This window comes from Raphanus sativus, chromosome 8 (assembly GCF_000801105.2).
Source record: "Raphanus sativus cultivar WK10039 chromosome 8, ASM80110v3, whole genome shotgun sequence".
Lineage (NCBI taxonomy): Eukaryota > Viridiplantae > Streptophyta > Magnoliopsida > Brassicales > Brassicaceae > Raphanus > Raphanus sativus.
Window position 1 is genome coordinate 1,880,457 of NC_079518.1, and position 26,614 is coordinate 1,907,070.

The 26,614-nt window shown below is 35.4% G+C and overlaps 4 protein-coding genes and 1 pseudogene across 5 annotated transcripts; 1 reads left to right on the forward strand and 4 right to left on the reverse strand.

Annotated features, from left to right (window-relative positions):
* Positions 1 to 335: 335 nt before the first annotated feature.
* LOC108819665 (G-type lectin S-receptor-like serine/threonine-protein kinase At1g61360) lies at positions 336 to 2,488 on the reverse strand (annotated as a pseudogene).
* Positions 2,489 to 6,279: 3,791 nt separating this feature from the next.
* LOC130498761 (G-type lectin S-receptor-like serine/threonine-protein kinase At1g61360) lies at positions 6,280 to 10,721 on the reverse strand. The gene is made up of 8 exons (XM_056992321.1): positions 10,654 to 10,721; positions 8,090 to 8,679; positions 7,886 to 7,996; positions 7,602 to 7,771; positions 7,324 to 7,534; positions 7,011 to 7,248; positions 6,779 to 6,929; positions 6,280 to 6,692 (listed from the first exon to the last, which is right to left on the reverse strand). Exons 1-8 carry the CDS (start codon positions 10,719 to 10,721, stop codon positions 6,387 to 6,389), a joined length of 1,845 nt encoding a protein of 614 aa, XP_056848301.1. The 3' UTR covers positions 6,280 to 6,386.
* Positions 10,722 to 12,336: 1,615 nt separating this feature from the next.
* On the reverse strand, positions 12,337 to 15,487 carry LOC130494745 (G-type lectin S-receptor-like serine/threonine-protein kinase At1g61360). The gene is made up of 7 exons (XM_056991993.1): positions 14,147 to 15,487; positions 13,943 to 14,053; positions 13,659 to 13,828; positions 13,381 to 13,591; positions 13,068 to 13,305; positions 12,836 to 12,986; positions 12,337 to 12,749 (listed from the first exon to the last, which is right to left on the reverse strand). Exons 1-7 carry the CDS (start codon positions 15,414 to 15,416, stop codon positions 12,444 to 12,446), a joined length of 2,457 nt encoding a protein of 818 aa, XP_056847973.1. The 5' UTR covers positions 15,417 to 15,487; the 3' UTR covers positions 12,337 to 12,443.
* A 1,534-nt stretch (positions 15,488 to 17,021) lies between these two features.
* On the forward strand, positions 17,022 to 21,964 carry LOC130498762 (G-type lectin S-receptor-like serine/threonine-protein kinase At1g11300). The gene is made up of 8 exons (XM_056992322.1): positions 17,022 to 17,536; positions 17,983 to 18,816; positions 20,363 to 20,470; positions 20,552 to 20,730; positions 20,799 to 21,009; positions 21,080 to 21,317; positions 21,448 to 21,577; positions 21,653 to 21,964. Exons 1-8 carry the CDS (start codon positions 17,104 to 17,106, stop codon positions 21,962 to 21,964), a joined length of 2,445 nt encoding a protein of 814 aa, XP_056848302.1. The 5' UTR covers positions 17,022 to 17,103.
* Positions 21,965 to 22,372: 408 nt separating this feature from the next.
* On the reverse strand, positions 22,373 to 26,363 carry LOC130494279 (MLO-like protein 2). 2 transcript variants are annotated; one of them, XM_056992179.1, is made up of 14 exons: positions 25,995 to 26,360; positions 25,747 to 25,804; positions 24,884 to 25,137; positions 24,694 to 24,810; positions 24,552 to 24,612; positions 24,305 to 24,468; positions 23,930 to 24,033; positions 23,802 to 23,851; positions 23,684 to 23,724; positions 23,430 to 23,603; positions 23,304 to 23,339; positions 23,151 to 23,218; positions 23,005 to 23,065; positions 22,373 to 22,910 (listed from the first exon to the last, which is right to left on the reverse strand). In XM_056992179.1, exons 1-14 carry the CDS (start codon positions 26,115 to 26,117, stop codon positions 22,554 to 22,556), a joined length of 1,668 nt encoding a protein of 555 aa, XP_056848159.1. In that variant the 5' UTR covers positions 26,118 to 26,360; the 3' UTR covers positions 22,373 to 22,553. The 2 variants fall into 2 exon arrangements, with proteins under 2 accessions (XP_056848159.1, XP_056848158.1); XM_056992178.1 differs by having other exon boundaries at positions 23,304 to 23,603; positions 25,995 to 26,363.
* Positions 26,364 to 26,614: the final 251 nt, after the last annotated feature.

The following is a 26,614-nucleotide window of genomic DNA, read 5'->3' on the forward strand; positions in this document are numbered from 1 at the left end:
GGATCGAGATCTAGTATGGTCTTAATTGTGATAGTCTCTACTCTATAGGCTATAATTTACCTAGGCATATGTTTTGACCCCCACCTTTTGAATGGATTTTGGTTAACTATTTTCTGGTTAAGTTTTTGAGTGTATATATACATATAATTACTTTTATATCTTCAAAGTGCTCTTTTATTTGCTATTAATTTACACTATAATATTCCTGGTATTTTAAACTTAGTATGATGTTATTTCCATTGTGAAAAAACAATTTCAGTTACATACAAAATCCACACTGAACCTGTTAACCATATATATAGGAATCGGTTCAATACTTAATTAGGGGATTCTGGTTACTCCTGAACCGGTTTGTTTTCATCATCAGAGAACAAATACTTATCATCATTAGACTTAAGGGACAGAGAATCCTCGTCACTAGTATCCAAAACAAACATTGGTTGTTTCGGCTTTGGAAGATCCATTGTAGACGTCAGCATGGTGACAACTTGTTTGATGTTTGGTCTGTCCATTGCTTGGTGCTGAACACAGAGCAAACTTACCTGAACACATCTCATTACTGCTTCAACTGAATCTGACTCAGAATCAACTATGTCTTGATCCAGCAGTTCTACTCCTGTTTCACTCCATGATTCCCATGCCTGTTACAAGTACAAAACCATAACCATCAAGAAACCAAGATTTGTCTCAACTTGATTGTAATGAGATTGTAACTATGTTTCTTACGTGTGCAAGAAGGTTCTTATCTTCTTTTCCATATCTGAAGCTTGATATCTCTTTTCCGGTTATAATCTCCAGCATCAAAACACCGAAGCTCTAAATGTCAGATCTCTCAGAGAATGTCCCTGTCCATGCATACTCAGGAGACATGTATCCCCTGTTCGAATACATAATGATTTTAGAATAAAAAGAAGTGAAACTTTGATTTCAAGATGAGACGAGAGGAGTGATTCTTACAACGTTCCAAATACTCTGCCAGTGCTGTCTTGATTCTGAGTTCCTTGAAACATCCTCGCCAATCCAAAATCTGATATCTTTGGATTCATCTTCTCATCCAAGAGAATGTTGCTGGCCTTAAGATCGCGGTGTACAACTCTGAGGAATGAGTCACGGTGGAGATAAACAAGTCCACGAGCAATACCTTGAATGATGTTGAACCTCTTAGGCCAATCAATCTCCAGCTTCTTCTTCAAATCTATAAGATTATCATGTAAAGCCACAGAAAAAAAACAATGACAAACGCAGATGCACACATGAAGAAGTAGAGGCTCACCAAAGAGAAAAGTATCAAGGCTTTTGTTCACCATGAACTCATAAACCAATAGCTTCTCTTCTCCTTCAATGCAATATCCTAAAAGTCTAACCAAGTTTCTGTGTTGTAGTTTTGAGATGAGTTTTAATTCGTTCATGAACTCCTCTGTGCCTTCTACTGAGGTACTAGAAAGACGTTTTATAGCTATCTCTTTTCCATCTTGTAGCTTCCCCTGTAATTAGAAAGAGTAGTAGAGAGAGAGACAATAATAGAAAAGAGCTAAATAGAGACGATCTTTGTACCTTATAAACTGTTCCGAATCCACCTTGACCTAGTTTGTATGGTATGCATCTCAAAGAAATTTAAACCCGAGACATCTTGTAACTTCAAACTACTCTTCCAAGAATCTTCTGAAGTCTCCATGGCTACACGAGCTTCACCTACGAGTTACAAGTATCCATCCATGTATTAGTACTTAAGTTTCCAGCATTTGATGATTGGTTCCAAAACTCAAAAACAGAGGAGCTTCAAGAAAAAAGATCAAGAAAACAAATTAATGGACAATAAGTTTTGGTTGAAGTTCTGGAGTCTCACCATTTTGTTTCAGTCTGTATCTCCAACACCAAAATGCTGCAAGCCCCAAGATTATAAACATGCATAGGCTGATAGCACTAACAACTACGATTTTGATTCGCTTGCTTCCAGCTGAGAGAATCACCAAGAAACTAAACTATAAACCATATTGCTATTGAAAAAATTTGTGATGTCTATAAGCCTCACCTAACTCAGAACGTGCAAGACGGATAAAAAGAAACTCTCCTTCTTCAGTAAACTGAACCATGTCCAAGAGCTCCTTGTTCCACACCAAGCATCCAATTCCTTTGATATAAGCTAAGGCCAAGCAAGAACAGTTCCTGAGACATCCTTGACGGCACTGTTCTGCATCACCAAAGCTTACCAACTCATAAGAATCCGGTGGCTTCATATTAGCAACACGGTAGAATCCATCTGATGTATCTTTTCCCCGACACGATGATAACTCTGTTCTTCTCACACACCCACGAGTCCAGTTCCCACTATTCCACTCATCATCTGACTTTGGCACAAACCCTTTCAAGCATTCACACGTTGGAGTACTTTTAGTGGACCTGATACACAAACCATTAGGTCCACATGTACCGTATAGATCACATGAGCTTCTAGGACCTTCGAAATGCTTGATCCAACCAGTTGCTTGATCCAACCAGTGGTGCCACCGTTGCTTGTGTATATCCAACGATCCATCTGGTGTTAGCTTTATGTATGACACATCAAAGTTTTGAAACACCGGATCGTTATTACATGTAGAACTTTTATGAAATCCTGACTTTCTACATATTGTCTCCTGTTATGTATCTTAACTATGAGGATTAATCTACTAGGTATTTCATAAATGTAAGAATGTATTTAACTTATATATTTATTATCCTGACGAGCAAAAAACGTTGAGATGGAGACAAAAGAAGCCTATAACAAGCTCAATTATTACTTGCAATGTTCTAAAAATCACTGCGGTAACTAAGTGTTTTGTAGAGGGTTAAGGACAAGGCGGATTATTCGGGATTTATGTGTTAACAAATTATTATTTGGAGCCACAGTGAACCATCAGTTTGGTTTATTTTATGTAATTTTGGATAAATTTAGTGGGTGTTAGATAAAATGAATAATAACTGAACCGGATAATACCTTATTAAATGAAGATTTACATATATTGGAATCAAATTAGTTGATTTGAGATCATGCAATACCCAACTATAATCAAACTAAAATTTTATATATGTGTGTATATATATATTGAAAATTCTTTTTATATGTAAAAACTTAATTCGATAAAAAATGTCACTATTAGTTTTGCAAAGTAACTTTCATTCTCGTCAAGTCTTATTACAACACAACAAAGAAAACACAAAAATACCAATTCTAACTATGTTGAAGCAAAGAAAAAAAGATTTGTTTTTTTTGTTCATTTTCTTTTCTAATGTTTTTGAGTGTTTGTAGAGAGTTAGAGAATCGTCCAACGAGAAAAAAAAATTGAAAAGGCAAAAAAATAAAGATGTATAAGATGAGAATGAACATGGATTTTGAGAGAAGAAATTGAAAAGACAAAGAAAGAGATGAATAAGATAAAAATGAACATGGATTTTGACAGGGAAGTGAAAAAGAAAAACTATAAATAAGAAAGTAGAGTCTTAAGGATTTATATAATTAAATTAAACTAAGCTCTTGTGAATGTTTTAATGATACAATCGTTTATCTTTTGGTTGTTTTCTTTTAGATTATCTCTCTCTTATGTGTTTCATATTAATTTATGTTGAAATGATCGAATATAGATGAAATCTTTCTTACAAACAATAAAGTCTATATATGAAATCTTTCTTACAAACAATAAAGTCTTGAATAAATCAATTGCAAGAAAAACACATACGGAACTAAATCAATATGTCACATCAAATGCCTTAGAAAACAAGTTTACCGATCTCTCTATTAAATTTTCTACATTAAATATTTGGATCTCTATTTTTCTGGGAAATTTGGTTTTATAGACCAAAAATTTACAACGTTTGTCCTAATGAGATAAAAAAGTTGTACTATTTTTGCTTTTATTTTCCTTTGTTTTCAAAAAATTAATGAAATAGATAGTTTTACAAACTTTGAAAATTTTGTACTATTCTTACCTTTATTTCCCTTCCTAAAAATTTTTTTTGTGAAATTTTTTAGTGTCTATAATTATTTTACATCTTCAATAATATTCCTGGTACTTTATTGTATATGTTCTTTATTTTCTTTGATCAATTTACCTTTTAAGGAAACAATTTCAATTACAATTTGGATACACACTAAACCATATATATATGGTATTGGTTCAATACTCAATGAGATTCAGCTTTCTACTTAGCCAGTTTGTTTTCATCATCAGAGAACAAATCCTTATCATCATTAGACTTAAGAGACAGAGAATCCTCGTCACTTGTATCCGAAATGTATCCTAGACATTAATAAAGTACATGAGATCTCATAAAGTATTTACCTAAAAACTCTTTATTAATATAAAGTATTAATAATATCTCTATAAAATCAGTAGACCTCCGAAACTGCTTATAAGAAAACTTAGAAACCTTGGAAACTCCTTACAGCACTTTTTTCAAAACAAAAAAAAACTCCTTGCAACACAAGATGGATACCAACAGGAACTCTGTGGAAGCGAATGCTTACTCTAACTCTACCCAAGTGAAGAAGACAGGTTTACTGTCTTTTGGTTCATCATTTTAGTTTTTTTATGCTAATAGAGGATCCGTGATCAGAACAAAAGGGCTTCAGTCGTGTCAGTCACTGGATTCTCAGAGGTTAGAAGTCGCTTAGGGTTAGAGGTCATTTCGGGCTTAGGGTAGTAGACATCATTTTATGGTAAAGCCTGTCACTATTAGTCATCATCACTGTAAGTTATCGTTGCATAAGGGACTACAATATATTTTTGTAATGATTTCTTGTTTATTAGTATTAATTTTGACTATTAATTTTCTTCTCCCCCCTCACCTAAACAACTGAAAAATGTTACACAAACATCAAATACTATTCTAAAACATACCACAAGTAGTTCTTATATGTTAAAAGGTATTTTGAGCGGAGGTTTTAGAGATGTATAGATTTTTACGACGAGTAAATTTGAAAAATCGCAACGATATTCCTTATCTTATAAAAGTCTTAAAATTTTCTAAGAATATTCTATTTATTCGAAGTTAAACTAAAAACAATTACGAAATCTTATTCATATTAAATATAGTTTTCTGTAAATGTAAATAGTTGCAAATGAATTGAATGCTGTAAATTACAAAAAACTTATACACCATAATACCATATGGTGATTATAAACTTATATACCATAAACCAATTACGATATAAACAATTATCTAGAACAGATTTTAATAAATAAGAAAGTATAAGACCATTATGCTATGTTTTAACTTTTAATGATAAATAAGAAAGTAAAGTCTCATGTCTTTAATGTGTTACGTAAGTATAAGACCATTATGCTATGTTTCTCGCTCACAAATAAGAGAACAAATGTTAAACGAAGGGCGCCAGGAGGCCACCACAAGCATTTTAATAAGAAGCTGACTGGGGCAGGGGGACGTGCCGTCGAAATTTAAATAGAGCTACTATCTGTTTGCCACCACGCGGCAAGCCTCTTAACTTCTCATCGACTGGTTCTGATTCCTGGATACACTAATCCATGACTGAAGTTTAGATTAAACTAGAAAGCAAGACAGGAATTGTTTTTATAGCATTTTTTTCAATTAAAAGTAAATTTTTTTAAAGTAACTATAAAAGTCAAATTATATATCATAAAAATTAAAAATGGAAATAAAGATAACAAAAACGAATAATAATATATTTAAAATAATTTTCAAAAAAAACAATTTTGAAAAATACTATATTAGATATTATTTTTTTCCCTTACTTTCCTCCCGTAGAATAGATCTACCCTAGTTTGTTTAATTAAGTTAGATGTTCATGTCCGTAGAATATTTTTTTCAATTTAGATAGGATTCAGTTTGATTCTTTTAGATTTTGGTTCAGATATAGAAAATAACCAATATCTTAATTCACTATTAGAAAATCAAAAATACACAAAGCATTCTAAAATATCTAAAAAGTCAGTAAAATACAATTCTCTTTTTTTGGACAACAGTAAAATACTATTCAAACAAACTATCTAAAATATATTAAAAAGAACTTGCCGAGCCATATATTGACCATTAAAAAAAAACAAAGAAACTGGCACTTATTAATCGTGATAGTTTCTACCCTATAGGCTATACTTACCTAGGCCTATGTTTTGACCCTCCCTTTTGAATGGGTTTTGGTTAAATATTGGTTAAACATTTTTGGTTAAGTTTTTGAGTGTACATATATAATTATTTAATATCTTCAAAGTGCTCTTTTATTTGCTATTAATTTACAATATAATATTTATGGTACTTTAAATATAGTATGATGTTATTTCCCTTGCGAAAAAACAATTTCAGTTACATTCTGGATCCACACTGAACCATATATATAGGAATCGGTTCAATACTTAATTAGGGGATTCTGGTTACTCTTGAACAGGATTGTTTTCATCATCAGAGAACAAATCCTTATCATCGTTAGACTTAGACCCAGAATCCTCGTCACTTGTATCCAAAACAAACATTGGTTGCTTAGGCTTTGGAAGATCCATTTTAGATGTAAGCATTGTCACAACTTGTTTGATGTTCGGTCTGTCCATTGCTTGGTGCTGAACACATAACAAACTTATCTGAACACATCTCATCACTGCTTCAACTGAATCTGACTCAGAATCAGCAATGTCTTGATCAAGTAGTTCTACTCCTCCTGTTTCACTCCATGATTCCCATGCCTGTTACAATGTAAACAAACCATAAACATTAGGAGACCAAGATTTGTCTCAACTTGATTGTAATGAGATTGTTCTGTGTTTCTTACGTGTGCAAGAAGGTTCTTATTTTCTTTTCCATAGCTAAAGCTTGATATCTCTTTTCCACTGATGATCTCCAGCATCAAAACTCCAAAGCTATAAATGTCAGACTTCTCAGAGAATGTTCCTGTCCATGCATACTCAGGAGACATGTATCCCCTGTTCCAATACAATAATGATTTTAGAATAAAAAGAAGTGAAACTTTGATTTCAACATGAGACGAGAGGAGTGATTCTTACAACGTTCCAAATACTCTGCCAGTGCTGTCTTGATTCTGAGTTCCTTGAAACATCCTCGCCAATCCAAAATCTGATATCTTTGGATTCATCTTCTCATCCAAGAGAATGTTGCTGGCCTTAAGATCGCGGTGTACAACTCTGAGGAATGAGTCACGGTGGAGATAAACAAGTCCACGAGCAATACCTTGAATGATATTGAACCTCTTAGGCCAATCAATCTCCAGCTTCTTCTTCAAATCTATAAGATTATCATGTAAGCCTCAGAAGAAACAATGACAAAAGCAGATGCACACATGAAGAAGTAGAGGCTCACCAAAGAGAAAAGTGTCGAGGCTTTTGTTCACCATGAACTCATAAACCAATAGCTTCTCTTCACCTTCAATGCAATATCCTAAAAGTCTGACCAAGTTTCTATGTTGTAGTTTTGAGATGAGTTTTAATTCATTCATGAACTCTTCTGTGCCTTCTACTGAGGTACTAGAAAGACGTTTTATAGCTATCTCTTTTCCATCTTCTAGCTTCCCCTATAAGCATAAAGAGAGTCTCATCTAGTGAACAAGAAAGACAGTAATAATAGAGTTTATTTTATACCTTATAAACTGTTCCAAATCCACCTTGACCGAGTTTATTTGAGATGCTGAAATTATCAGTTGCAGTTTGTATGGTATGCATCTCAAAGAAATTTAAACCTGAGACATCTTGTAACTTCAAACTACTCTTCCAAGAATCTTCTGAAGTCTCCATGGCTACACGAGCTTCACCTACGAGTTACAAGTATCCATCCATGTATTAGTACTTAAGTTTCCAGCATTTGATGATTGGTTCCAAAACTCAAAAACAGAGGAGCTTCAAGAAATAAAGTTTTGGAGTCTCACCATTTTGTTTCAGTCTGTATCTCCAACACCAAAATGCTGCAAGCCCCAAGATTATAAACATGCATAGGCTGATAGCACTAACAACTACGATTTTGATTCGCTTGCTTCCAGCTGAGAGAATCACCAAGAAACTAAACTATAAACCATATTGCTATTGAAAAAATAAACAGAAGAAATAAGATTTGTGTTGTCTATAAGCCTCACCTAACTCAGAACGTGCAAGACGGATGAAAAGAAACTCTCCTTCTTCACTAAACTGAACCATGTCCAAGAGCTCCTTGTTCCACACCAAGCATCCAATTCCTTTGATATAGGAAAAGGCCAAGCAAGAACAGTTGCTAAGACATCCTTTACGGCACTCTTCAGCATCACCAAAGCTTACCAACTCATAAGAATCCGGAGGCTTCATATTAGCAACACGGTAGAATCCATCTGATGTATCTTTTCCCCGACACGATGATAACTCTGTTCTTCTCACACACCCACGAGTCCAGTTCCCACTATTCCACTCATCATCTGACTTTGGCACAAACCCTTTCAAGCATTCACACGTTGGAGTACTTTTAGTGGACCTGATACACAAACCATTAGGTCCACATGTACCGTATAGATCACATGAGCTTCTAGGACCTTCGAAATGCTTGATCCAACCAGTTGCTTGATCCAACCAGTGGTGCCACCGTTGCTTGTGTATATCCAACGATCCATCTGGTGTTAGCTTTATGTATGACACATCAAAGTTTTGAAACACCGGATCGTTATTACATGTAGAACTTTTATGAAATCCTGACTTTCTACATATTGTCTCCTGTTATGTATCTTAACTATGAGGATTAATCTACTAGGTATTTCATAAATGTAAGAATGTATTTAACTTATATATTTATTATCCTGACGAGCAAAAAACGTTGAGATGGAGACAAAAGAAGCCTATAACAAGCTCAATTATTACTTGCAATGTTCTAAAAATCACTGCGGTAACTAAGTGTTTTGTAGAGGGTTAAGGACAAGGCGGATTATTCGGGATTTATGTGTTAACAAATTATTATTTGGAGCCACAGTGAACCATCAGTTTGGTTTATTTTATGTAATTTTGGATAAATTTAGTGGGTGTTAGATAAAATGAATAATAACTGAACCGGATAATACCTTATTAAATGAAGATTTACATATATTGGAATCAAATTAGTTGATTTGAGATCATGCAATACCCAACTATAATCAAACTAAAATTTTATATATGTGTGTATATATATATTGAAAATTCTTTTTATATGTAAAAACTTAATTCGATAAAAAATGTCACTATTAGTTTTGCAAAGTAACTTTCATTCTCGTCAAGTCTTATTACAACACAACAAAGAAAACACAAAAATACCAATTCTAACTATGTTGAAGCAAAGAAAAAAAGATTTGTTTTTTTTGTTCATTTTCTTTTCTAATGTTTTTGAGTGTTTGTAGAGAGTTAGAGAATCGTCCAACGAGAAAAAAAAATTGAAAAGGCAAAAAAATAAAGATGTATAAGATGAGAATGAACATGGATTTTGAGAGAAGAAATTGAAAAGACAAAGAAAGAGATGAATAAGATAAAAATGAACATGGATTTTGACAGGGAAGTGAAAAAGAAAAACTATAAATAAGAAAGTAGAGTCTTAAGGATTTATATAATTAAATTAAACTAAGCTCTTGTGAATGTTTTAATGATACAATCGTTTATCTTTTGGTTGTTTTCTTTTAGATTATCTCTCTCTTATGTGTTTCATATTAATTTATGTTGAAATGATCGAATATAGATGAAATCTTTCTTACAAACAATAAAGTCTATATATGAAATCTTTCTTACAAACAATAAAGTCTTGAATAAATCAATTGCAAGAAAAACACATACGGAACTAAATCAATATGTCACATCAAATGCCTTAGAAAACAAGTTTACCGATCTCTCTATTAAATTTTCTACATTAAATATTTGGATCTCTATTTTTCTGGGAAATTTGGTTTTATAGACCAAAAATTTACAACGTTTGTCCTAATGAGATAAAAAAGTTGTACTATTTTTGCTTTTATTTTCCTTTGTTTTCAAAAAATTAATGAAATAGATAGTTTTACAAACTTTGAAAATTTTGTACTATTCTTACCTTTATTTCCCTTCCTAAAAATTTTTTTTGTGAAATTTTTTAGTGTCTATAATTATTTTACATCTTCAATAATATTCCTGGTACTTTATTGTATATGTTCTTTATTTTCTTTGATCAATTTACCTTTTAAGGAAACAATTTCAATTACAATTTGGATACACACTAAACCATATATATATGGTATTGGTTCAATACTCAATGAGATTCAGCTTTCTACTTAGCCAGTTTGTTTTCATCATCAGAGAACAAATCCTTATCATCATTAGACTTAAGAGACAGAGAATCCTCGTCACTTGTATCCGAAATGTATCCTAGACATTAATAAAGTACATGAGATCTCATAAAGTATTTACCTAAAAACTCTTTATTAATATAAAGTATTAATAATATCTCTATAAAATCAGTAGACCTCCGAAACTGCTTATAAGAAAACTTAGAAACCTTGGAAACTCCTTACAGCACTTTTTTCAAAACAAAAAAAAACTCCTTGCAACACAAGATGGATACCAACAGGAACTCTGTGGAAGCGAATGCTTACTCTAACTCTACCCAAGTGAAGAAGACAGGTTTACTGTCTTTTGGTTCATCATTTTAGTTTTTTTATGCTAATAGAGGATCCGTGATCAGAACAAAAGGGCTTCAGTCGTGTCAGTCACTGGATTCTCAGAGGTTAGAAGTCGCTTAGGGTTAGAGGTCATTTCGGGCTTAGGGTAGTAGACATCATTTTATGGTAAAGCCTGTCACTATTAGTCATCATCACTGTAAGTTATCGTTGCATAAGGGACTACAATATATTTTTGTAATGATTTCTTGTTTATTAGTATTAATTTTGACTATTAATTTTCTTCTCCCCCCTCACCTAAACAACTGAAAAATGTTACACAAACATCAAATACTATTCTAAAACATACCACAAGTAGTTCTTATATGTTAAAAGGTATTTTGAGCGGAGGTTTTAGAGATGTATAGATTTTTACGACGAGTAAATTTGAAAAATCGCAACGATATTCCTTATCTTATAAAAGTCTTAAAATTTTCTAAGAATATTCTATTTATTCGAAGTTAAACTAAAAACAATTACGAAATCTTATTCATATTAAATATAGTTTTCTGTAAATGTAAATAGTTGCAAATGAATTGAATGCTGTAAATTACAAAAAACTTATACACCATAATACCATATGGTGATTATAAACTTATATACCATAAACCAATTACGATATAAACAATTATCTAGAACAGATTTTAATAAATAAGAAAGTATAAGACCATTATGCTATGTTTTAACTTTTAATGATAAATAAGAAAGTAAAGTCTCATGTCTTTAATGTGTTACGTAAGTATAAGACCATTATGCTATGTTTCTCGCTCACAAATAAGAGAACAAATGTTAAACGAAGGGCGCCAGGAGGCCACCACAAGCATTTTAATAAGAAGCTGACTGGGGCAGGGGGACGTGCCGTCGAAATTTAAATAGAGCTACTATCTGTTTGCCACCACGCGGCAAGCCTCTTAACTTCTCATCGACTGGTTCTGATTCCTGGATACACTAATCCATGACTGAAGTTTAGATTAAACTAGAAAGCAAGACAGGAATTGTTTTTATAGCATTTTTTTCAATTAAAAGTAAATTTTTTTAAAGTAACTATAAAAGTCAAATTATATATCATAAAAATTAAAAATGGAAATAAAGATAACAAAAACGAATAATAATATATTTAAAATAATTTTCAAAAAAAACAATTTTGAAAAATACTATATTAGATATTATTTTTTTCCCTTACTTTCCTCCCGTAGAATAGATCTACCCTAGTTTGTTTAATTAAGTTAGATGTTCATGTCCGTAGAATATTTTTTTCAATTTAGATAGGATTCAGTTTGATTCTTTTAGATTTTGGTTCAGATATAGAAAATAACCAATATCTTAATTCACTATTAGAAAATCAAAAATACACAAAGCATTCTAAAATATCTAAAAAGTCAGTAAAATACAATTCTCTTTTTTTGGACAACAGTAAAATACTATTCAAACAAACTATCTAAAATATATTAAAAAGAACTTGCCGAGCCATATATTGACCATTAAAAAAAAACAAAGAAACTGGCACTTATTAATCGTGATAGTTTCTACCCTATAGGCTATACTTACCTAGGCCTATGTTTTGACCCTCCCTTTTGAATGGGTTTTGGTTAAATATTGGTTAAACATTTTTGGTTAAGTTTTTGAGTGTACATATATAATTATTTAATATCTTCAAAGTGCTCTTTTATTTGCTATTAATTTACAATATAATATTTATGGTACTTTAAATATAGTATGATGTTATTTCCCTTGCGAAAAAACAATTTCAGTTACATTCTGGATCCACACTGAACCATATATATAGGAATCGGTTCAATACTTAATTAGGGGATTCTGGTTACTCTTGAACAGGATTGTTTTCATCATCAGAGAACAAATCCTTATCATCGTTAGACTTAGACCCAGAATCCTCGTCACTTGTATCCAAAACAAACATTGGTTGCTTAGGCTTTGGAAGATCCATTTTAGATGTAAGCATTGTCACAACTTGTTTGATGTTCGGTCTGTCCATTGCTTGGTGCTGAACACATAACAAACTTATCTGAACACATCTCATCACTGCTTCAACTGAATCTGACTCAGAATCAGCAATGTCTTGATCAAGTAGTTCTACTCCTCCTGTTTCACTCCATGATTCCCATGCCTGTTACAATGTAAACAAACCATAAACATTAGGAGACCAAGATTTGTCTCAACTTGATTGTAATGAGATTGTTCTGTGTTTCTTACGTGTGCAAGAAGGTTCTTATTTTCTTTTCCATAGCTAAAGCTTGATATCTCTTTTCCACTGATGATCTCCAGCATCAAAACTCCAAAGCTATAAATGTCAGACTTCTCAGAGAATGTTCCTGTCCATGCATACTCAGGAGACATGTATCCCCTGTTCCAATACAATAATGATTTTAGAATAAAAAGAAGTGAAACTTTGATTTCAACATGAGACGAGAGGAGTGATTCTTACAACGTTCCAAATACTCTGCCAGTGCTGTCTTGATTCTGAGTTCCTTGAAACATCCTCGCCAATCCAAAATCTGATATCTTTGGATTCATCTTCTCATCCAAGAGAATGTTGCTGGCCTTAAGATCGCGGTGTACAACTCTGAGGAATGAGTCACGGTGGAGATAAACAAGTCCACGAGCAATACCTTGAATGATATTGAACCTCTTAGGCCAATCAATCTCCAGCTTCTTCTTCAAATCTATAAGATTATCATGTAAGCCTCAGAAGAAACAATGACAAAAGCAGATGCACACATGAAGAAGTAGAGGCTCACCAAAGAGAAAAGTGTCGAGGCTTTTGTTCACCATGAACTCATAAACCAATAGCTTCTCTTCACCTTCAATGCAATATCCTAAAAGTCTGACCAAGTTTCTATGTTGTAGTTTTGAGATGAGTTTTAATTCATTCATGAACTCTTCTGTGCCTTCTACTGAGGTACTAGAAAGACGTTTTATAGCTATCTCTTTTCCATCTTCTAGCTTCCCCTATAAGCATAAAGAGAGTCTCATCTAGTGAACAAGAAAGACAGTAATAATAGAGTTTATTTTATACCTTATAAACTGTTCCAAATCCACCTTGACCGAGTTTATTTGAGATGCTGAAATTATCAGTTGCAGTTTGTATGGTATGCATCTCAAAGAAATTTAAACCTGAGACATCTTGTAACTTCAAACTACTCTTCCAAGAATCTTCTGAAGTCTCCATGGCTACACGAGCTTCACCTACGAGTTACAAGTATCCATCCATGTATTAGTACTTAAGTTTCCAGCATTTGATGATTGGTTCCAAAACTCAAAAACAGAGGAGCTTCAAGAAATAAAGTTTTGGAGTCTCACCATTTTGTTTCAGTCTGTATCTCCAACACCAAAATGCTGCAAGCCCCAAGATTATAAACATGCATAGGCTGATAGCACTAACAACTACGATTTTGATTCGCTTGCTTCCAGCTGAGAGAATCACCAAGAAACTAAACTATAAACCATATTGCTATTGAAAAAATAAACAGAAGAAATAAGATTTGTGTTGTCTATAAGCCTCACCTAACTCAGAACGTGCAAGACGGATGAAAAGAAACTCTCCTTCTTCACTAAACTGAACCATGTCCAAGAGCTCCTTGTTCCACACCAAGCATCCAATTCCTTTGATATAGGAAAAGGCCAAGCAAGAACAGTTGCTAAGACATCCTTTACGGCACTCTTCAGCATCACCAAAGCTTACCAACTCATAAGAATCCGGAGGCTTCATATTAGCAACACGGTAGAATCCATCTGATGTATCTTTTCCCTGGCACGATGATAACTCTGTTCTTCTCACACACCCGCGAGTCCAGTTCCCACTATTCCACTCATCATCTGACTTTGGCACAAACCCTTTCAAGCATTCACACGTTGGAGTACTATTAGTGGACCTGATACACAAGCCATTAGGTCCACATGTACCGTACAGATCACATGAGCTTCTAGGACCTTCAAAATGCTTGATCCAACCAGTGGTGCCACCGTTGCTACGGTGTATATCCAACGACCCATCTGGTGTTAGCTTTATGTATGACACATCAAAGTTTCTCAACGCACAGAAAGTCAAAACTCCTGTGCCGTTGACCACATCTTGGACCATTGTTAATGGATTCACATACGTTTCATCCATCTCTGGTATCCCTGAGAACCTTGTCTCCGCCCAGGGCCCGCTTCTCCAGTAAGGTGATGAGCCTTTCCACACAAGTCCTTGTGGTGGAACTTCAGGAGTAAGCTCCGCTAGAAACTCGCCAGGAGATGGATCTGTGTTGCTTCTCCAAGAAGTCAACACACGCCTCGTGTTGTTAGGTATATCATACATAAGAGAAGACAGAGGAAGCATAGTGTCTGTAAGATGGTCAAAGCTTTGCCATAGATATGTTCCAGTAACGTTATCTACGACCACAAGGTTTCCAGAGTTCGAAAGCTCTGCATGACACTGATTAGATGTGAGGAGAGATTCTTCTCCAGATGACCAGAGAAGTGCTTGTTTCTCATCGAGCAAGATGAGAGTTCCATTACTGCTGATTGTGAGATTTGCGGTGAGGCTAGTTACTGGATTCTCTCTGTTAGCTACCCAAACGTAGACACGAGGAGTGACTCTCTTGAACCAGATTCCAAGATACTGATGGTTCTGAGAGGTGTTAGGACTGAAGAATCCTAGCTCAAAGGATCCATCTGGAGAGCTCAGAGTTTGTCTTATAGACAAAGGAGTAGATGTGGTTATATCTGCAGAGCCATAAGTCCAGAACAAGGTTAACAAAAGCAAGCATGGAAAGTAAAAGGTACTACTCATCTTTGTGTGGTGTCTGCAAGAGATCTTCCTCCAGAGACTTCAATGTATAAATACAAAACTTATTATTTTTTCATATGAATATGAATATGAATATGAATGAAACCTAATAGTTGTTGGTTTGATATTCAAACTACTTTAATTCAAGCATCCAAAATTGACCAAAGAAGCCACACGCCTCTGGCTGCCTATATCACATAATGTTGACTTTATTCTTTTCAATTTTTTTTAATTCTTGGTGGGTGCATGAGTGCCTAAAAAGATCCAAGTGGATTAAGTACAATACTGTACTTTGAATGTTTCAACTGATTAAAAAAAAAGTTAGAAGACATTTATTTACAATTTCAACGAAAAACAGAGCCCTAAAATGATGTATGTTACTTGACTCCTACGAAACATATGATAATTTGCCGTTAAGTGTACGGATTTAGACCCAGTCATGATCATCTGATCACTTATATTTCAATGATAAACGACGGTAACCAGTTAGTTAACTACAAGTGGATCAATCAAAATTCAAATGAATACAACAATGCATAGAATGTTTGACTAACTACACAAGATTTTCAAATTTGTGGTGAATAATAAAATAGTAACAGCCAATCAAAGAGACTTTCTGTGTGTACCTGATTTCAAGATTTTTTTTTGTGGTAAGTTGTAGACTTCACACGAAGCCAAATCTACATTTCAACAAAGATTTTAGGTGTTCCTTGTCAAAAAAAAGCTAAACTCCTCCAAAGCCATTGCAGTAACGTTCGAGAACACAAACTGTTCTCTAATACTTAGATTTGTTCCTTTGAGATAAGGAGTTACGTTGTTTAGCAGTGATATGCTATTATTATCATGGGACATTTTTATGAACTTTGTACTCTAACCAACTCAAGGTTGCAGAAAAAAACGGAACGAACCGAACCATTCATTAAATCAGTTACTAAACCAATTTTCAATGTCTCAAAAAAAAAATCAATAACCCTTGAATCAGTAGATAACCGGATCCAAACTAATCCAAATTTCGCGCAACCAATAGACCATGAACTTGGGACCACCAAAATTTTGAAAATTCATATAGTTGGGACCGTTTGTCTTTCGGCCCTTCAGTTACTGTTTGTTAGGCCCTCTCTCTGTAGTGTTTGTTGGGCTTGGTCCCTGTTGGGCTTTATCCCACTTAATAAACTCCAGTTGAAAAGAAGAAAAAAAGCAGGCGTTTTCAAAAACCACACATTGTCAATCAGTGAGAGGATACGTAATTAAATAGAGAATTATTAACAACAAAGCTGGCATTATCGTCTCATTGATCGACACCTAACAGGCAGTGACGTTTAGTCGATTACTAAAAGAAGATGAAATGACTCTCACAGGTGAAAAAAGTCGCAAAGGATGTGCCAATATGGTCAGTCAAACGTACGAAGACCGCCGTTAATAGAAAAAGATTATAATTATGCATCTAGAATAATTATCTTTAGAATTAGAACAGTGCCACTTGACTTGATCCCTTCGCCGTAACAATATTTGGACTTGTCTCCTGATAATTTAATGCTCATGACACCATCACAACGCATTTTTAACTCAAAACTCTATGCTTCTTAAATGCTACGTTCAGTGCTAGAATCTTACCATATTTAGCTCTGTTTTGTTTGGTTCCGTTTTAGTAAAGATATTGAGAAAAGCAAAGTTATTATCCAAAGAGAGCATGAGTCCTTTAGTTCTTGCACTCGCTTTCTTGCTGTCAAGTGTCTGTCTTGCTCAGGAAAGTGCTTTCTTCTCCGGAAACCTCAGTGACTCTGACACGATCGTTTCCAGCCTTGGCACGTTCCGGTTCGGTTTCTTCACCCCTGTTAACTCCACAAGCCGGTACGCGGGTATATGGTACAACAACATTCCTGTACAAACTGTGATATGGGTTGCTAATAAAGATACCCCCATCAACGACTCCTCTGGAGCTATCTCTGTGTCGGAAGATGGAAACCTCGTTGTCATGGATGGCCAGAGACGTGTCCTATGGTCAACCAACATCTCTACTCAAGCCCGTTCCAACTCTACTGTCGTCGCTGAGCTTATGGATACAGGGAACCTCGTGCTGAAAGATGACAACAGCGAAACGACTCTCTGGGAGAGTTTCAGGCACCCTACTCAGAGCCGTGCTCACCTTGTTATTTTTAAGGCATTGGCCTCAGGCCCCTCTCATATCAATACAATTTGGGGCCCCCATATTCATAAATAATAATACAATCAAAATGATAATATGATCAATGAAAAACATACTAGCTTTAATATTTTTAATAATAAAATCATTTCTGTTTAGTTGTTGTGGACATTAATTTATTTTTCTTTTTATTTTATATGTCAAAATACTTTTTCCATATAGAGTTTGAGTTTATATTTATAAATTTTCAGTAGTAGCCAAAATATATCATTTACAGTTAATCTTCATAAGATTAATTTTTTCTTAAACATAATGTCAAAATCATTTAAAAGTTATTTCTGGTTCATAATAAAATAATAATACTATTGTTTGAGATAAATTAAATCATTTTTGCCTCAGGCCCCTAATAGCCTTTGCACGGCACTGACCCTACTGATTCTTGGTTACCGAACATGGTTGTCGGGACAAACGCAAGAGCCTCAGGAGAGAACATCACGATAACTTCATGGAAAAGCCCTTCGGATCCTTCTCCAGGGAGCTACACCGCTGCACTCGTTCTCGCTGCGTATCCTGAGCTATTCATCATGAACAAGGATGATAATAACGCTACCGTGTGGCGCAGTGGTCCTTGGAACGGCCAGATGTTTAATGGTCTACCAGATGTGGAACCAGGAGTCATATTCCTTTTCAGATTCACGGTTAACGATGACACCAATGGATCAGTCACCATGTCGTATGCTAATGACTCCACTTTGAGATACTTGTACATGGACTACAGAGGATCTGTGATCAGGAGGGACTGGAGTGAAGCTAGGAGAAACTGGACGGTGGGGTTACAAGTTCCAGCAAGCGAGTGTGATATCTACAGAAGATGTGGTCCGTTCACTACTTGCAACCCACGGAAGACCCCGCCGTGTTCTTGCATCAAAGGGTTTACGCCAAGGAGCCTCATAGAGTGGAACACTGGAAACTGGAGTGGTGGATGCATAAGAAGGACACCGTTGCAGTGTGAGAGACAGAACAATAACGGAAGTGCTGATGGGTTTACAAGGCTAAGGAGAATGAAGCTGCCTGACTTTGCAATAAGATCAGAAGCTAGTGAACCAGAGTGTTTAAGGACTTGTTTGCGGATATGTTCTTGTATAGCTTGTGCTCATGGGTTAGGTTATGGTTGCATGATTTGGAATGGGAGCTTAGTTGATTCGCAGGAGTTGCCTGCTGGTGGAATGGATCTTTATATTGATAACAGAACTTTTCAAGGTCCCTATCAAATGCAGTAGTATAAAAGATTGTCGAACCAATCCTAGGTGATTTCAATGCACTGAGAATACAAATCCATGCTTAATCTAAGTGCAAACCAAAAGTGAAACGAGTTTTAAACTAGAGCAATACAATACTGAAATGCAATAAAACAATAACCTTTCTTTGATTATGAGATGGGAGAACTCATGGGATAAGGGATTAGACCTTGGGTGATCAAGTTTTAAACTAAAGGTGGCAGCTTTCAATCAATCTATTAACCTTAGGCCTAGACACAATACTAAACAAACTCTATCTCTAGATGGATGCTCATTTGCTAAGATGACTCAAGCATCAAATCTCTTTGGTTGAATGTCATAAAAGCAATCATTAAAATCAAGTCTACTAGCCATCTTAACACCTTTAACAACAAATCTCTTTGGCAAAGTGTGTTAAAAGCTTAGGAGAGTTGGCTCAGACATTTCATCAAACACCTTGTGGGTGGGAAATGTCTAAAGCTCAACTTTTGAGAGGCCAACTCAAAAGATGCATTAAGAACACTCTACAAGCAAGGAAATAGAAAGATTTATACCTAAACACCTTAGATCTAGCTTAATCACCCTTAGTCTCCCTAACCCATGAATCCAAAAGTGGACTACTCACTAATCACCATGATTCCTCTTAAACTCATGAGAGATTTAAGCTTAATCATGTAAAGAAAGGAAGAAAGGAACTTAAAATCACTCAAAAACACAAGAACAAGATGATGATTTGATTAAAGGAAAGAGCTTTCACCAAAATGGTTTGTGTTTCTTAGGAGAAATTAAGATGATTACAAAGATTAGGTCTACAAAGTATTTATAGTAGCTAGAAACATAAGGATAAAAGAGTAAAAACAAGTCTGATCAACTCTCAAATGCTAACTATGAAAATGGTCGCAACTGCCTTTTGGCGCTGACAAAAAGCCGTTGAGGGGTGCAGAAACCCGCTGGGATATGCACACCGGCTTCTCGTCACGTTCACCAAGCCGCTGCAACATCTCGAAGTCGGGCAGGGAGGGTCGATTTTCTCCAGCGGTTTAGTGAAGCCGCTGCACCAAAGGCCGCTCCAACACTTAGAATTTTCAGCAGAACTTCTGCACCGGCTTCTCGTCAGGACGCCAGGCCGCTGGGTGACGCTAGGCCGCTGGGTGATGTGCATCGGCTTCCTGCGAGGTCAAAATGCCGCTGCCTGTCACATGAAGCCGCTGGGACACTTGGTCATCACACCATGAACTCGAAAAACACCAATCTTGCCTCCAATCCACCTCCAATTGCTCCAAAGTCACCATTTGGCATCTCCATCACCTGATAAGAACAAATGCAATGCAATGCAAACTAAACAAGTCTAAATGCTATCCTATATGATCAAAATGCATGATAAATGAATGATAAAACCTATTAAAAACACAAGATATCATATATCCGTCTTGCTCATTCAGAAATCAGTTAAGTTATTACTACTCCTTAACTCTTACTTAACATGCAGATTTACTAATTTTCTTTATGTCTTGCTTACTCTCTACTAGAAACTCCGGATAGACGACCGGTTATAGTTGGTTCATCATTGGCTGGAGGTATACTTGTTGTGGCAGCTTGTGGTCTCTTGGCAAGACAGCTTGTAATGAAGAGAAGAGGTCTGAGTTTAACTAAACTGTGTTTTATTCTTGTAAGCATTGGACATTTTGGTTTTAATAGTATCTGTGATTGGTCCTCAGCGAGGAAGAAAGGAAGAGATGCAGAGCAGATTTTTAACAGAGTAGAGGCTTTAGCTGGTGGTGATAAAGCAAAGTTGAAAGAGCTACCATTGTTTGAGTTTCAAGTGTTAGCTGCAGCAACCAATAATTTCTCTCTGAGAAATAAGCTCGGACAAGGCGGCTTTGGTCCTGTTTACAAAGTAAGTATCACTTTTAACCTAAAGAGTTGTGGCAACAAGTATTTATGTCTACTAAAAAATTTTTGCAGGGGAAATTGCAAGAAGGGCAAGAGATTGCTGTGAAGAGACTGTCAAGAGCGTCTGGACAAGGGCTTGAGGAGCTTGTTAACGAAGTGGTTGTGATTTCTAAGTTGCAACACCGGAACCTGGTGAAGTTACTTGGTTGCTGCATTGCAGGAGATGAAAGGATGTTAGTCTATGAGTTCATGCCCAAGAAAAGCTTAGACTATTATCTATTTAGTAAGTGTTCACTAAATTGTGTGTTTGAAACCTCTGTTCCAATATTAACAGAAGTTACTGTGTTGTTCAGACCCGGCAAAGGCCAGACTTCTTGCTTGGGAGACACGGTTTAACATAATCAATGGAATATGTAGAGGTCTTCTGTACCTTCACAGAGATTCTAGGCTGAGAATCATCCACAGAGATCTAAAAGCTAGCAACATCTTGTTAGATGAGAATCTGGTTCCCAAGATATCTGATTTCGGTTTGGCTAGGATTTTCCCAGGGAATAAAGATGAAGCAAACACAAGAAGGGTCGTTGGAACATAGTAAGTTACCATATGTTACTCCTTATTCTCTATAAAGACAGTACTAAACCAACCGGTACTCTATTCTAAGTTTCTAACCATCTGTGATATGTTACACCTTCTCCATAAAGACAGTACATGTATCTTGCAGCGGCTATATGTCACCAGAATATGCAATGGGAGGACTGTTTTCGGAGAAGTCTGATGTTTTCAGCTTAGGAGTAATACTCTTGGAGATTGTCAGTGGAAGAAGAAACTCAAATTCAACTCTTTTGGCTTATGTAAGTCTCTCTTAACTCTACTAAAGTGCTATAACTATCTTTAGATTATTCTGAGCTTCTCTGTTTTTTTTATAGGCTTGGTCAATCTGGAACGAAGGGGAGATTACTGAACTGGTAGATCCTGTGATCTTTGAGCAAGTCTTTGAGAAAGAAATAAAGAAATGCGTTCACATTGCGCTTTTGTGTGTGCAAGAATCTGCTAACGATAGGCCAAGTGTTGCTACAATGTGTTCAATGCTCAGCAGCGAGACTGTAGACATTCCAGAACCGAAACAGCCTGCTTTTATATCAACGAACATTCCTGCTCCAGAAGCTGAGTCTTCCGAGAACAGTGAACCTAAAGCCTCCATCAACAATGTCACCATCACTGATGTTTCAGGACGTTAGAACCCTCAGAAACAAAACATATATGTTTATTAGAGATACATCATCCATCTCTGTAGATGGTTAAGGTCTCAAACATGTAGTATTGTAAAAGTGTTTATTGTGATATAACAAATTGTACGATCATTGAGATGATTCTCCAGCTCTAAGGAGCTTCTCTGTTTTTATAGGCTTTGGTCAATGTGGAACGAGATCCTTTGATTTTTGACAAAGTCTTTGGATAAGAAATAAGGAAATGCGTTTTGTGTGTGCAAGAATCTACTAACTATAGGCCAAGTGTTGCTACAATGTGTTCGATGCTCAGCAGCGAGATTGTAGAAACACTCCAGAACCGAAACAGCTTGCTTTTATGTCAAGGAACGTTTAAAGCCTCTATCAACAACATCACCATCACTGAGGTCTAGCAGGACGTTAGAATCAAAATGTATGTTTAAATTTTAGGAACCCTTATTATAAGGGTGGCCAGAATACATTATCCATCTTTATAGATGGTTAAGGTCTCATACATGATACATGTAGTAGTGTAAAAGTGCTTATGGCAATATATCAATTGCAGGACATGAAAATGTGTAAATCAAGAATCTCCGTCTCTTTAAGCGTTTGCTGGTCGTTTAGGAGGAAGTTCCACGGATGCACTTTCATGTGCAGTAGAATGATGTGTGGAAGATTCAGCTGCTTTATGTTGAGACTCAGGATCATAAAACTGATAGTGGTCATGATGATTGGGAGAAGGAGGATTAGGATAACTTTCAACGCTTCTGTGGTTGAAATTGTGAAGAAGATGGATAGGAGATGAGCCATGAGTTGGTGTAGTTGGACAGCTAGGGTGAGGTGTGTTTGATTCAGAGCGTCTTCCGTGTTGTGTCTCCTCCTGTGCTTTGTGATGCCACTTCTTTAGCATCTTGGATACTCTTCCGTTGAATACCGTTGGCTTCATCTTAGTACCCATCTACACACATTTCACCAAACAAAATGTCAGAAAAAAACTAAGAACATATCGAAAATGCTGTATTGATCTCACTAAAAGTATTGTTTTCTATTACCTGAGTGACAAGAGCATAGAGTGGAAGAGTCACATAGCTGCAAAGTATCTGTACAACAAGTCTGCAAGTTGTTGATTTCCTCAGTTAAATAACGGTTTTTTCCCGCGTATTTTTCAGGACCAACTATCAAGTTAATGTTAGCTTACCCAAGTACAATTCTTATGGCTATATCTTGAGGTTTTTTGTGGAAACAATTACTGACACCGAATTCATACTGCATATACCAAAAGTTAATGATATAAGAAACAGTATGGCTCAATTTTTTTTTTCTGGAAAAAAAAGTGAAATGAATCTCTTACAGAACTCCATGCAAAGAAAGCAAGTTGAAATGCATTCTGAAAAACTGAAGTGTTTTTAGTACTCATAGGCTTATTATCAAGGAGAAAGAAAAACCAAAAGAGGATAAACAGGGTGGTGAATCGTACCGTGAAAAGAACCAAATGGATAAGGAAAAGTATGTAGCCAGGTTGGTCAAACCAGAAGAGATCATCACCAGGCTGAACCAGAGGGGCACCTCTTACCACATCGCCTTTGTCTTGGATTCTTAAACCCAGTTTGGTTATAATCACTTGAAGCTTTGTTCCAACTATTAGAACCACCTACAGATTACATTAATTTGTTTTAGAGAAAGACGGTAAGTGAGAAACCATTTATCGGTTCAATAGTTTGTGGTTCTTACTATCAGAGGAATGAATGGTAACCAGAGGTAAGAATGTAGTCCTGTTTTAAATAAAAACTAATGTCAGGTTTGTGATGTAGAGATATTGTGTGTTTGAGAAGTAAGCAACGAAAGTTACCATCTAAGTTGGTCAATAGGAATAGCACAGTTACAAACCAGATGACGGGACTGCATAAAGTTAGCAAAATTTTAGACAAAAAATTCCAAGTTGGGCTATAAGAAGCAATCTAGTAGATAGATCCAAACCTGATCTCGACAACGGTTTTGAAGTCTTTTTCTAATGATCTCTGAATATAGTTGCAGAAATCATATGGCATTTTTTCGCTCCCGCTCCCAGGAGCAAATCGCGCCTAAACACAAAAATGTAATTTATACTACTTATAATCTCTTCCAATGTGGGACATTGTCCCTAGTTAGTTATATCACTTTCTTTAGAGACAACTATTAGGAGTGTTATAACTAAGTTTGTTATGGTGGTTACTGATGGTTGTACTATTAAAAGTGTACACATTCTTTTAGCTCTTTTCGGTTTTGCATTTTTCATGTTATACGTCTGATAATAACTGTTCTACTTAGCAGTAGATAAAGAAAAGAAAAAGATAAGTTATATAAATTCCCTACCGTGATGAAACCATGCCGCAAAGTCAAGTAATCAACTTTGGTGACAGATCCAAAGAACTGTCTGAAAAAACAAACAGTCCAGAGCGTAACACTAGTCTTGCTCCAGGCATTGAGATGTCTTCGTCCGAAAGTTGTGTCTCTCGCAAACCTGAACCTCTCAGGGTCTGCATAATAATAAGAATGCATTCATCCTAAAACTTCCTACGTACAACTTCGGTCTTTAAATCTCTTATTTAATAAAACATACCGTTGGAATATTGATATTCTATTGTCTTCGTCTCGTCCTCCCACTTCTCCCACTTCCTCATCTGCAATACTCAAGAAACAAGACCAATACAATATTTTTTTTATTTTCAAGTCACTGAAGAACACACAAGAAAAGTAGCTACCTTGGTCTTTCCCAAAGCATAAGTAACAATGCAGTAGATAACATGAACCAATGCGAGCACGAAAATGAATATATGCAGCTGGTGGATTCCGTAAGCAGATACAAAAGGCACTTTCCCCTGAGATAACCCATCAGTCAAAATTAGAGAGGATGATTAACAGGCATAGGGTCGTTTGAATATACATATTTACCTTTGGGCATTCGTTGTAACCTTTGGTGGCTAAACTTCTTCTAGGGATGTAAGATTCAGCTAACTCAAGGAGAAGTTTTCCAGTGGATTTTTGTTTATCGGCTTCTTTTTTAGCCATTTCCGCTTCTTTTTTAGCTATTTCCGCAGCGCTGCAAGGACGCATTGATGATGCAACGCTTTTTGGAATGCAGAAACTTGAGATTGGTGTTTGTGCTACTGTTAAGAGTAGTGATATGAATCCCAACAGCATAAGCTCTGATTACAATAACAAAATAAATTTATGTTAAAATAAAAATACGCTGGGTAGCTAAATATTTTTTTAGGGGGGGGTGGTCAATTAGTCTTATAATTAACCATAATATAATCAGTACTAAAGCTTATAGAATTTCTATATAAAAATTGTATAATTTAACCAACACAATGAATCATTTATGTCAAAATGTTATAAAGCAAATATGGTGAAAATGGTGAAAAATATGTAACTGAAAGTAAAATAAAAATAAAATAGGTAGAATAATACTTCCTCTGTTTTTTTTGTATGATGTTTTAGCATAAAACATAAATATAAAAAAAATTCTTAAAAGCAATTGACTACAGCAAAAAAAAGTAATTAATCATTGCTGTTCTGAACAAATAAAACAAAAACTATACATTAATTTTAATATTTTAATCAGTTAATTTAACAGTTTAACATAAAAGTTTCAAAACATCATACAAATTGAAACAAAAATATTTTCTAAAACATCATACAAAAAGAAGCGGAGGGAGTATCACTTTATTTTTGTTGAATTATAATGTTTTATTGCTCATAGTTTCTCTTCAATTGCTCAAAAACAAAAAAGTTAATTTCTCTTCAATTTTTACCAGCTTTAACTTTTTCAAGAGCTTCATAAAGATTCCCCTTGTGCTTCTTTTTGAGCCACTGCCATTAAAAAGGAAAAACAGAAAGAGCATATAGAGTTATAAGAGAAGAGGACTGAAACAGAGCTGGAAAAGGAAGAAGAAGTAATAAAAACAAAGTGACAACTAACGCAGAAACAGAGTAGGAAGCAGAACAAGAACATGAAACATGATTAATGAGCAAGAAGAAGATCTAAACGATGGGGACTTACGGTTCCAAATTTGTGAATCAAATGTTCAATAACAAGCGAAATGACTATTAAGACGAAGCAGACCACAGCGACTGCCCACGTAGAGGTCTCCTCTAAAGTCTTCTCATATTCCTTACCTGCCATTAGAGTTTCTTGTTCTTCTTTTGATCTCAAGTTTAGTTAATTAGTACGCTACGAAATTGTCATTATATAAGAGGAAACATGAGTAAAGAAGTAGATGAAGATAAGATCCGCAACGAGAGATTGTAATCTAATTCGGCGTCTCTTTTAGAGCCTTAATTCAACCCTATTAATTACTCCCTCATGTGATGATTTCTCAGTTACTAATAACTATCCTCCTCTTTCTTCTTTGGTTCTTATTTAATATTGTGGGTCAATCATGTTTTGCTTTCATTTCACTTAAGATATTTTTATATGACATCTTCAATAGGTATGACTCTCCAGCACACGACCATAAGGAACGATTTTGTTTGCAACATCCTAAAATTTCCTATAAACTTTCCATCATAACATTTTCAAAAAAAAATTAATGTCTTGAGAATCGCATTCCAAACTTGATGTAAAAACCTTTAAGTCTTTGATCATTAGGCCAATGAACTTGAAGATTATATATGTGAGCC